General features: G+C 39.5%; 1 protein-coding gene across 1 annotated transcript in view; it reads left to right on the top strand.

The window, feature by feature from the left end:
- Positions 1–13,142, top strand: part of WDR64 (WD repeat domain 64) — a 121,867-nt gene that overhangs the window by 15,063 nt on the left and 93,662 nt on the right. The window contains exons 3-5 of the mRNA XM_010836684.1: positions 3,171–3,273; positions 5,982–6,085; positions 10,304–10,414. Of these exons, the coding sequence (XP_010834986.1) occupies positions 3,171–3,273; positions 5,982–6,085; positions 10,304–10,414 (318 nt within the window). The remainder of the gene's footprint in view (positions 1–3,170; positions 3,274–5,981; positions 6,086–10,303; positions 10,415–13,142) is intronic.

Here is a 13,142-nt window from a genome sequence, read left to right as displayed (position 1 = left end):
CACTCAAACTCATGTCCATTGCGTCGGTGATGGCATCCAGCCATCTCATCTTCTGTCGTCCCCTTCTCCTCCTGCCCCATGGGATCACAAAAGAGTTGGACATGACTTAGTGACTAAGCAACAAAAATACTGTAAACCTGAAACTATTTGCTAACTTCAAAAATGAGAAAAGAATGCTTCAGGATAGGTTTAAAAATGAGTTGCATACTGGTTTTTATTTTTCTTTATCTGCTTTTTATTTTCTCCAAATATTCTACATTGAACATGTGTTCCTTAGGTAATCAGGGAATAAAAAAAAGTATAGTTAAAAAAGATGGATCACTTAATGCATGTAGCAAGCCCTTTAAATAACATAGTTAAAAGAAAAATTAACACTGTAAAGCATCATCAATAGTCATAAAATTCTCTAAAATGTCCCACTGGTTACTAGACTGAAATTTAAACCATTGAAAGAGAAATTTTGAGATTCTTGAGGCTACAGCCCATCACAAGAAAGTAAATGTTTTTTGTTCTTTAAAAACATTCTTTGTAAACCTTTTTTTTCAAAGTGTAATAACAGATAAAGACAGCTAAAGAGGGGTCTCTTTGAAAGGCCTTTATGTTGTATAATATCTCAAATTTTTTCTCAATAAATGTTAGTAATTTGATGTTTTTAGTATTCTTTGGAAATTGCTTATAGTAAGTATTGCAATATTGTATCACTAAGCTTAAAAATAGCAAAATGTATCATTTTCATAAGAGCAGGTGTTCTATAGGATGGCACCTATCATAGATGTGACTGTAAACCACATATATGACAGATTGCATGGCTAATGTACTGACCGGGCAAGCAGCAAAGGTGCCCAGTGGACAGTTTAGAACTTGCAAAGAGGATATTAACACAAATATTCATTCATATTGTCATTTCACATTATTATCTGAAAATTATCTCACACGACTATCTGAAGTTAAATAGCCTGCTAATATTGGTATTTGTGTTGTATTTTGCACAAATAGCTTATTGTGTTGAATTGCATTTATAAAAGGAGGATGTGATAGGCAGAATGCTAAAGATGTCCCCCATGCCAGCCACCCGCCCCAAGATTCTTGTCCTGTGGTCATCCAATAAAACATCAGAGTAATTTAGGTACTGCTGTGAAGGGACTTGGACTGCAAGGAGATCCAACCAGTCCATTCTAAAGGAGATCAGTCCTGGGTATTCTTTGGAAGGAATGATGCTAAAGCTGAAACTCCAGTAGTTTGGCCACGTCATGTGAAGAGTTGACTCATTGGAAAAGACTCTGATGCTGGGAGGGATTGGGGGCAGGAGAAGGGGACGACAGAGGATGAAATGGCTGGGGGGCATCACTGACTCGATGGACGTGAGTCTGAGTGAACTCCGGGAGTTGGTGATGGACAGGGAGGCCTGGCGTGCTGCGATTCATGGGGTAACAAACAGTCAGACACGACAGCGAATGAACTGACTGACTGACTGTGAAGGGACTTTGCAGATGCAATTACAATGACTAATTAGTTACCTTAAAATAGACTGTCCTGTATTATCTAGGTGGACCCAATGTAGTCACAGGAGTCCTTAAAAAGGGAAGAAGAAGGTGGAAGAAGATTCTAAGTGTGAAGGACGTGAAGCACCACTGCTGGTGCTGAGATGTAGGGGCCCAAGTAGTAGGACTGAAAAGAGGCCTCTGAAAGGTTGGGGTAGCCCCACCTGACAGTTAGCAAGGGCATGAGGACCTCCGGCCTTCCTTTCAGCATGCTCTCGATCCTTCAAAGGGAATTAGATGCTGCATGCAGAATGTTTCGTACTCATGGAAAGTTAGCTTCAATTTCTGAAAAGTAATAAATTTCTTAATCTTTTAATGAATATTGGTTTTGCTGATGGGAAGAAAAAATGGAAAAATACAAAAGAATCTTTGATAATCTTGGTCTTCCCAAGGAATAAAACCTAATTGTAGGAAATTATTAAGGCAGTTGATAGATGTTGTGAGGTTTGGATGTGGGAGAATGTAAAGGAGGAAGTAGCAACATTTGTGAAACAACTGATGGAAGGATATGTAAACACATAAAGCTAAGCCATTACCTACATCAAAATAAACAAATGTTATTATAACAGACTGATATATAGTTGGTCCCTCATGGGCAGCTTCTTAGAAAGGTGCGCTCCCAGGCCTACAAGTCCGAACTGCACTTGAGTAGGATCCAGTGGTTCATATCCACACTTGAGTTTCAGAAGCTCATTCTACTCATTTACTAACAAGACTAGCTAATCTCAAGTTTATGAGAAATACAGTGTCATTAACTTCTAAGAACTTTATTTCTGCTTATCATAAGACAACTGAAAAAATAGCTATCTTATGTTTCAAATTCCTTGGAATTATACAATCTTGACAATTTATTCACAAATAAAAAGTACTTTATTTCTTCAAGATATTCTTTTTATAGTAATTGATTCATGCAATTCCTGGAGGGTAGGATTTGGAACAGTAAAATTCCAAAGTGAGTGTAAGTGTTAGTTTCTCAATTGTGTCCAACTCTTTGCCACCCCATAGACTGTAGCCCGCCAGGCTCCTCTGTCCATGGAATTCTCCAGCAAGAATATTGGAATGGGTAACCATTGCCTTCTCCAGGGGATCTTCCTGACCCAGGGATCAAACTTGGGTTTCCTGAACTGCAGGCAGATTCTTAATTGCCTGAGCCACCAGGGAAAGCCCAACCCCCACCCCCCTCCCCTACCACCAATAAAGAAATGAAAAGTCTTGCTCAGGAAGATTTATGGAAAATGGGTAGGAATAGTTATTTGAGAGTGGCAAAATTCAGCATCAGTGTTCTCAATTGAGCACTGAGAACTGTCTGATGAAGACTGATTTGATTTCCAAACAAGTGCCAGCTCCTAATTGAACTATCAGTCTGAGCAAGGATATCAGCCTGGGACATCAGTTTATCCATTGGAAAGAAAAATCTACGACTGCTCAAAACTCATGCCCATCAGCATGCAGTATGCTGAATAATGTTAAACCGCCTTCCGATATTTATATCAGAACTTTGTATTTATAAAGCAATGTGTTGATTGTTAATTCAAAGTAAGCCTTCAGATTCAACTGACATTAAATCTCTTACTCTATAGCCATTTCTGAGATACTGTGAGTGTTTACCTGTGTTGTTTGGATTTTCAGATCTTTGGCTACTTTTCCTCTGAAGAAGATTCTCTTATTAACCAAATGGATGAAGAAAATTTGGTTTTCCTCGTTTCTAGAAAACAGCGAGTTGTAATTTCAGGTGATAATTTAATTTCCCTAACAAATTAACATGGGTTTTAATATTTTATCAAAAATAAATAGTGGGAATACATTTCCATTGAACCATTTTCCATCTTATCTACTTGATCAGTAATTTATAACAAGAGAGGGGAGTGACAGTTTCAAATGCAGTATCAGAAGAAACTTGCAGTCGAGTTGGAAATATTATCGTTGCTCTGAAGGACACTAAGTAGGGAATATAAGGAGGGAAAACTCCCATTTTTCAGAAATGGTTCAGATCTCAAGTTAAATCTCTCCACAGTGTCACCTCAATAATGTGTGCTCCAGTACCAAATGGATCAATCACATTTTTAAAAATATATATTCTTAAAATTGAATTTTCAAGTTTTCACTTACTAGTGCTCTTTCCCAAGCTCCCATCCTTGATTATATTATAGAGGTTAGCCTTAACACCTCTCAGACTGTGCATTTGGGTCAATAACAGAGGAGTGTTAGCTCAGTTTGAGGTCTCCAGTTTAGATATGTCATTTGCTGTAAAATTTGAGCCTGGGTCCCGTGAATTCATTTCCCTGTCCACTATCGAAGCCATGGGTTTTCCTTCTTTTCTTCCCTCCAGGGTGGGAGAAGTCCAGGATGTGGAAAGAATCTGTCTCTGTCCTCAAGCATTTCATCTCAAATTCTGAGATGAAGGACATAGTCTAGATCAAATCTGGTGTTCTTTAAAAAAGAAGAAAAAAAAAAAAAAACCCTGAACTTACTTCAGTCCTTTGTGAACAAAACCCACCCTGGTTTTTGACCCTTCCTTAGCCCAACAATAGAGCTCACCAGAGCCTAAACTCTGGGCTTCTCCATGGGAACTGTCATCAAAGAACAGAAGCTAGGGAGCAGCGGTGATCCTGCTGTCATCACTTGAGTGGCCAGTGACCAGGGGAGACGTGTTTCTGGCCTCCTAAATTAGAATTTCAAAAGCATCTTTATAGATGGCCATTGAGTTCTGTAACTTGTTTATTCACTCAACAAATATTTGTTAAGATCTACTTTGTAAACCAGGCTTCCCTAGTGGCTCAGTGGTAAAGAATCTGCCTGCCAATTCAGAAGACATGGGTTCAGTCCCTGGGTCGGGAAGATCCCCTGGAGAAGGAAATGACAACCCACTCCAGTATTCCTGCCTGAAGAATTCCATGGACAGAGGAGCCTCGCTGGCTACAGTCCATAGGGTTGCAAAAGAGCTGGACATGACTTAGTGACTAAACAGCTTTGTAAACTAGGTGACTTTCTAAGTGCTAGGAACACAGTGGTGAACAATCATAAATCCCTGACCTCATGGAATCTATATTCTAATGGGGGAAGAGACAGACAATTAAAAAAAAAAAAGAGTAAATTAAGCACTATAGAAAAAATTAATAAAATGAGCAGATTGTGGAGAAAAATAAAGCAGGAGTGTGGGAGGAAGTTGAAGTTGGTTTGGACACGTGAACATGTGCTGGGACTTAAAACAGGGTAGTTGGGAAAGACGTGGAGGAGATACGCGAATAAAGCACACACTCCACGCTGAAGTGGAGTGGTGGGGGAGGGAGAACAGCAGAAGAGGGGGAGGTTAGAGCCGCAGCAGCGGTGAGGGCACTGATGTCCAGGGCCTTGAGGCCACACTAAAGACTTCTGAGACAAACAACTGTGAGAGGGCCTGGCCGGAGTTACACTTCGACAAATGTTCTGGCCTCTGTGATTAAAGTGGTCTATAGTGGGGAGGGAATGGAAGCAGGAAACATGTTGGTGGCTTGGCATAAAATATTCTCAACAGATTTTGTGTTTTTTTTTCATAGTGACCCCTCCAAGCAGTCTTTTGGAACTTTTTTCCTAATTGCAGGAAAATCCTGCAGGAAAATTTTCCTGCAGGAAAATCCATCCCCAACTCCCTCTCAACCTCATTTCCCCAAGCTTCAGACATTTAATATCTCAGATACTGTGTCTCTGCCTATGGATTGTATGTACATCCGAACTTTGACACAGAGAGTAAGAGTTGTTTACATGCCTTGCCCACCAAGAACCAATTTGTACCCTTTTGGAGAAAGTAATTTCTCTGTTGAGAATGTGTGGGTTAGGCAGATAATACTGGAGTATGAAATTTGTTCCCTTGCTTTTCCTCCCTAAACATTTGCAATTATAAAATCTTGATTTAAATCATCCTGGGAAGAGGCTCAATATGTGTGGCTTTATCATTCAGCACATAGGCAAAGAAACAGGAAAGTGTTTTCTCCAAAATACATTAAAAAAAAAAAAAGAAAGAAAGCCTAAAACAGTATTAAGGCAGTTTCATTTTTTTGTACTGGAAAGCCTGAGATAGTATTAGACTTTCGTTCTGTGTAAATCACATGGTGACAGTTCAGAGAAAGGATTCCTGAATGTGAAGATCTTGAAATAATTCTAAAAGACATTTGGAAAACTCATTCTCTGAAATGTGCATGTTGTGATCTTAACAGCTTCTATGGGAGATCATGGACCACGTTTAGTTGGAAAGCATTAAAAAGTCAGATTAGTATCTCTAAGGATAATTAAAAAGCAATCATTGCTCATTTTTTTGGTTTTCTTCTACTTTAGTTTTAAAGTAACTAGAGCCTTTCTAGCTTAACGTTGGTTGTTTCCTTTTTCTTTTATGATTAAAACTCTAACAAGTGACTTTTAGGGTCTTTACTGCTAGGAGCTGAAATGAGTGTGTGCCATTCACAGGGAGTAGAAGACGGGATGTGATTAAGTGCATTGTCAAGATCCCTCAGTTGGATTTACTAATAACAGCTTCTCAGAAAGGAATGATAACAGTCTTCAATAGCCAGGTAATTTGAGAGCTTTGTTTCCTTCCTCTCCTACCTTTCTCTTTTGTTTTGTCTATGCATTATGCCTATGTATCAGATGCAGCAGAAACCGTAACCATATTTAAGAGTTATTCCAAGAAATAAAACCAAGTATTATTAAAACAAGAAGCTTGCTCAACCCCAGAGCAGCTTTTGAGAATTTAGTAACCACATTTGTCATTGTTCCTCTGGGTAACCTATTGAACCACGTGCATCAACACAATTAAAGGATGCCCTTAGATAATTTCTCAAATAAAATGATAAAAACTCACAAGTCAAGTGATTTTGTCATAATACTACCAAGTAATGAAAGCTTCCAAGACGAAACCTTGTGCTTGAGGTTTAAAAAAAGGCTCAGATGCTAACTCCTCTATTTTACCATCCTATATGTTAAGCAGGGAACTTAATGAGCCAACTTACATCTTTTCATGTCTCTTTTTCTCGTATTTGTAAAATGAGGACAACAGGATCAGTCTCCCCACCCTCAGAGCACTGTAGTGAACATCAAATGAGATAATGAATATGGACACATTTTAAGGAATTGCTATTATTAATGTCATTTCTTTCTAAATTTATGTTTTTGGACTTCTATTTTCAAAATATGAGGGACTGTAATGGAATGTATGATGACATGATAAAATATGATATAGACAAGTGTTTGGTGTTAAATATACAAAAATTGATTTAATTATTAATTTATTTTTAAGTAGAGTCAAGCTTTAGACAAATAAAATATGTTTAAAATAATTATCACACGATTAAAATTTCAACAATGATTTTCAGCCTTTCAGTGATTTTCATCACAGGCAGACAGATTGCGTCAAAGGGAGCCACCTGCACCCAGAGGTGCAGCAGGAGATTCTGAGTGCAGGTGTGGAGACTGGCTCCCCCTATGACCCCCACCATAGCTATGCATGTTACCTCTAGGCCCCAGTTCCTCCTCATCCAGACCAGAGGACATGTCTCCCTAGGTAGTTGTGCTGTTTGCATGATTTCATCAATACAAATCACTTAGCTTCATTGTAAACCCTTAGTAAATAATGACAATTATAATTATGAACAAATAACGTGAAAATAAAAATGGATTTGCCTCATTAAGTAGGCTTCCCTTGTGGCTCAGCTGGTAAAGAATCTGCCTACAATGCAGAAGACCTTGGTTTGATCCCTGGGTTGGAAAGATTCCCTGGAGAAGGGAAAAGCTACCCACTCCAGTTTTCTGGCCTGGAGAATTCCATGGACTGTATAGTCCACTGGGTTACAAAGAGTTGAACACTCATTAAGTATGAAAATCTTCCTCAGTCTCTTTTTTTCTCTATGCATTATTATCCTTTTCATTTTTTTTTTTTACCTTTAATTCCTCAAAAATAGAACTAATATGGTATCTAAAGAAAAACAGTGAGGAGAAAAATTATGATGTTCATGATGAAATAGTTTAGGATTATGTGAATTCAGTGAGATGGCATTATCAAATTTCCAGAGATACGTGTGTGTCTCTTTCTCTTTCATATACACATAGGATTATGAAAATTTTAGAGCAGATAAGGGAATTTTAAAGTGTCTTCCACTAAAGATGGAGAGAAATAGAAGAGGAATTTCTCTAATCCCTTTATTTGTTCCTTTAAAAAAAAGTCCCTGGTTGCAAAAGTATTTTTGAACTCTTCAGATGAAAGACAGTCTGTGATGACTACAAATAACAGTTCGAGTAATCTCTTTGATTCACATTTTCTTCTTTTCGCATAATCCATCCTTCTAGAACGCCATTTTCTAAACTTCTCCAAAGACCATTTGAGCATGCAATAGAAACTAGGTCATTAATAAACTTCAGACCCTTACCTTTACCTTGGGAGCAGTTAACATGCCCTAAGGGTATAAGAGGGCTTTACCTGGGGGCTCAGTGGTGAAGAGCAAGTGCAAGAGATACGAGAGATGAGGGTTGGATCCTTGGGTTGGGAAAATACTATTGAGAATGAAATGGCAACCACTCCAGTATTCTTGCCTGGGAAATCCCATGGACAGAGGAGCGTGATGGGCTAGAGTCCACGGGGTCACAAAAGACTCAGACATGACTTAGCAACTAAACAACAACAACAAAAGGGTATAAGAGGCTGCTCATGTACTTACTAGCTCTCCTGAGATAAATCTATGATTCTTCACTAGTATAGTACTTAGGATATTATACTCACTCAATACGTATTTATTGGGGCTTCCCTAGTGGCTCAGATGGTAAAGAATATGCCTGCAATGCAGGAGACCTGGGTTCCATCCTTGGGTTGGGAAGATCCCCCAAAGAAGAGAATGGCAACCCACTCCAGTAATCTTGCCTGGAGAATTCCATGGACAAAGGAGCCTGGTGAGCTACAGTCCATGGGATCGCAAAGAGTAGGACACAACTGAGCGAAACAACACATACACATACATTTATTGAATAAAAGAGAAAACCCACTAGATAGAATATTCTTAAATCTCAGTAACTTGAGAAATAACTTTCAAATGAAATGCTTTTTTTTCCTATATCGATCTATATTCATATGACCTATTTACCATTCTTGCCATTGCTGTTAGCATTATTTTACAGTCCCAAATTTTAGTATCAGAGGTTGCTCTGAATAGTTAAAGAATGTGAGGAACTGTACAAATAGAAGGAACAAAATAATTAATAAAGTTTAAGAGCACTGGGCTTAAAGATAAGACAAAGAAGCCTAAAGTTGCCCAAAGCAAACAGTGCGTTATTCCACAGAGACAGGCTTTTCAGAAGCAGGAGGAACCAGAAGACTCACAGAAGGTAGAAATGACAGCTGAGGTTAAACCAAGGAGATAACATAGTGCTTTATACCCAGTATTTTCATCTTTAAGCATAGTGCCAACGGGGGTTCATTATTCTCTTCCTTTTTCTTTTTTAATAGATGAAAGTTCAGACCAGTACCAATGTTACCGTAAGTACTTTTTAAAATTCTTAATTAAGGTAAAATGATTGATGATGATTCTTCCATAACCAATCAAAATCTCAGTGAAGAGCCTGAATAGGCTCTGAGAATAAGATGTTTTCATAGGTTGTAGTTTTATCTTTATTGACTAGGATCCAAACTAAACCTGGAGCAACAGCAAAGAGGACACAGATCTTGTTTTCTGAGTTAATTTGCTTGGAAATTGATTATTCCCTGAAAGCTTCAATTTAAAAGCTTTGGCTGCTTTTCTAAGTGCTCACTGTTAAGGAAAAAAAAAAAAAAAAAAATGGACAAAACCTACACATTGTGAGGACAAGGAACTAGTCAGTGATAGTTATTTGAAAACATTTTAAACTTGAAAACAGCATAAAAAATTTGAGTGCAATTTTGTAATTGATTCAATCCACATTACTAATTGGAACAGCAATCTTGTGGCAAGTGTTGTAAAGCTATGGTGACTTCCCACTGTAGAATCCATGGCTTCTCATGGTGGAATCCCACTGTGGAATCCCACCGTAGCTTTATGAGGGATAGGGAATGGTTGGCTTTCACCTTACCTGTATGCACTGAAATGCACTGAGGTACCAGGCAGAGGAGTCTCTGAGTCTCTGTTTCTTAAACTTTCTTAAAATTCCTAATGGGTTTTACAGAAGATTCAGGGCATACCTGGAGCACCAGGAGCCGTTTCTGGCACAGACACACTCCCCAGTGGGAGCCTTTGTTCCTGTAACATCGTGTGCTGTCAGTGGTAGTATGGGTCCAGGCCATGCCAACCTGGTGGCTTTTGGAAGTCATGAGGCAAACTTGTTGGCCTCAAGTTGATCCCTGACCAGATGATCACCAAGGTCTTATCCAGCTAAAAATGTTAAGCAGGAGGACAGGGCCAGAGAACTTGCTTAATCAGCGCCCTAAATCTAGTCTTACCTCCTATGAAGAAGTGTTCTCATGCAGAAGAACAGTGCACAAAGATGATTGCTTGACCAGTGGCTGTGAGCTTCCAGGGAGCTGTGCCAGGGCCCTGGCTGTGCCATTCTCCAGCTGATGGTGCTGAGAAACTCAGGGTAAAAGGGAAAAAGATGAGACCCTCTTGTCAAGACATCAAAGAAGAGATATTGTGTGGCTCCTCTGCAAATAAGGGGGCAAAATGGGGCTTTTAATGTAACTAATCTACTCCTTAGTAGCCAGTCATTATGTGATAGAACGAAACACAATATAGTCCAAAACACAACATTCCGATTCCATGTTTTTCCATCAGGATACCTCCTGGATTACAGGATGCGATTACCTCTCACAGCTGAAACGAATTGTTGCTACTACCGAAAGGACTATTATTGTCTGGGATTATAAAGCTCAAGGGAGCAGCCAGGTACTGTGTTAAGGGAAATACTCAAAGAAATTGGATTGTCTTTTCCATACAGGTAGGATATGAGCAACTCACTTTCTCTATTGAACATCAGTTTCCTCATATATAAAATGAAAGTGAAGTGAAAGTTGCTCAGTTGTGTCCGACTCTTTGCAGCCCCTTGGAGTATACAGTCCATGGAATTCTCCAGGCCAGAATACTGGAGAGGGTAGCTGTTCCCTTCCCCAGAGGATCTTCCCAATCCAGAGATCGAACCCAGATCTCCAGGATTGCAGGCAGATTCTTTACCAGCTGAGCCACCAGGGAAGCCCATAAAATCAGGGGTTAACTGTTAATAAAATAGTCTAGCCCAGCAGTAATATTCTGAGCCTTAATTAAAAGGGAACATATTTTCATTTAGCGTATGTTTAATTTGTTTTGTTTTTGAGAGCGAGAGATTGACTAGTTCATTTCTCATTTTACACCTTTCTCTGAATCCAAGTATTATCTTTGATTATGCTCATGTTATCCAGTTCAGACTTTCCCTTCAGTCCAGCTTTATTTGGCAAGAGAATTACTAAAATCAAATACCTAATTCTGGCAAAAAGAATCTAATGGGGTAGATGTTAATGTTAATCCTTTCAGTCAATGAAATGTTACGGCTTAACCAATTTACAGTATTTATTGAGCATCTGCAGAAACAAAGAACATGTTCCCTGTACTGAACAAACTCAGCCTTGAGGAATCTCGTGAACAAACATAACATGTAACACAATGGTACAGAAAAGTATAATGTAAAAAAGAACAAGAGCTCAGGGAGAGGTGAGATCACTAAGAACTTCCTGAGGGCGTATTTATTTAAATAAATACGCCCTCAGGAAGCAGGCTGATTTTGACTGACATGGAAGATTAAGAAATAATTTACCCTTCCTCTGTGCCATACTAGTCTCAATGAAAAGTAAATTTCCTATGCTTGTCCATAATATTGGCCAACTAATGATGCCAAGATGATTTTAAAGAAGACAGCTGTTTGCTTAATGTATTTTAATATGTGATGTGTCACTATCTCGTGTCATATAGTTTGATTATAATCCCTTCCTTCTCACTCTCTTGTTTTCACTCTTGGTTTTCATTCTCATAGAAACCTCCACTGTGTTGAAAGCATCTTCTTCCATGCTTCAGTACCCCTGCTTCTTCTCTCTTTCCCTTCTCATATTACCCCCAAGATGGGTCATCTCTTAAATCTCTGTCCTTCAAAACTTGAATCTCAGGTAGATGCTATAGCGCTGCTTTACTCCCTTGCAGTGGCTAAGCTCTGCTAGAGAAGAACTCAGAACCACACTATTTGGCATCGCTACAAAGTAAGGGTCTGCCACCTCGCTTGAGCACTCAGCGTCTTCTATCAACCTGTTTCTGATTCTTGCCAACTCACTTTCCCACTCCTGGCAAGTGTTCCCTTTCAGCAGATTAACTTCTTCCTGTTTCTGAGAATACTGAGTCTGGAAGGTTTGTCCTCTTTCAAATTCCAGCCTTAATTAAGCTTTAATTAAGAATGCAACACTACTTCCTTCCTTTCTTTGTTCCTCTCTCTAAAAACAAAATTTGACACTCTCTGTATCCAACACCCCCCATCCCCTCCTGCCTTGTCCAGAACAAGGCTCCATAGCTTCTTCCCTTTCTCTTTTTTTGACATTAATCTCTTCTCCTAGGATCCTCCTTTTCAACCTCCTCTGAATCCTCCTCTCAACCAATTCAGATCCCAGATCCAAGGTCAACTTCCATAACCATGGGACCCAAAGTGACCTCTTCAGTAACTCTTTATCACAGCGCACTGGCTTATTTTTTAAAGTGTACATCCTATTATCTGGAATTATCTGTTTTATTCATCTGTCTCCCCCAACTGGGATAGTAGTTCCACAAAGTCAGAAACTTTGGTTCATCATGAAAAGGAACTCAAAAGCCTCTTGATGAAAGTGAAAGTGGAGAGTGAAAAAGTTGGCTTAAAGCTCAACATTCAGAAAACAAAGATCATGGCATCCGTCCCACCACTTCATGGGAAATAGATGGGGAAACAGTGGAAACAGTGTCAGACTTTATTTTTCTGGGCTCCAAAATCACTGCAGATGGTGACTGCAGCCATGAAATTCAAAGACGCTTACTCCTTGGAAGGAAAGTTATGACCAACCTAGATAGCATATTCAAAAGCAGAGACATTACTTTGCCAACAAAGGTCCATCTAGTCAAGGCTATGGTTTTTCCAGTGGTCATGTATGGATGTGAGAGTTGGACTGTGAAGAAGGCTGAGCGCTGAAGAATTGATGCTTTTGAACTGTGGTGTTGGAGAAGACTCTTGAGAGTCCCTTGGACTGCAAGGAGATCCAACCAGTCTATTCTAAAGGAGATCAGGCCTGGGATTTCTTTGGAAGGAATGATGCTAAAGCTGAAGCTCCAGTAATTTGGCCACCTCATGCGAAGAGTTGACTCATTGGAAAAGACTCTGATGTTGGGAGTGATTGGGGGCAGGAGGAGAAGGGGACGACAGAGGATGAGATGGCTGGATGGCATCACTGACTCGATGGACGTGAGTCTCAGTGAACTCCGGGAGTTGGTGATGGACAAGGAGGCTTGGCGTGCTGCGATTCATGGGGTCGCAAAGAGTCGGACACGACTGAGCGACTGTTCTGATCTGATCTGATCTGAACAGCCAGTGCCTAGAATGGTTCTTGCCATATTGTAGGTGCTCAATAAATAT

This window comes from Bison bison, unplaced genomic scaffold (genome assembly GCF_000754665.1).
Source record: "Bison bison bison isolate TAMUID 2011002044 unplaced genomic scaffold, Bison_UMD1.0 scf7180017864064, whole genome shotgun sequence".
In the NCBI taxonomy this organism is placed as follows: Eukaryota; Metazoa; Chordata; class Mammalia; order Artiodactyla; family Bovidae; genus Bison; species Bison bison.
Note: the sequence above shows the minus strand (reverse complement) of the source record. Positions and strands in the feature narration are given on the sequence as shown.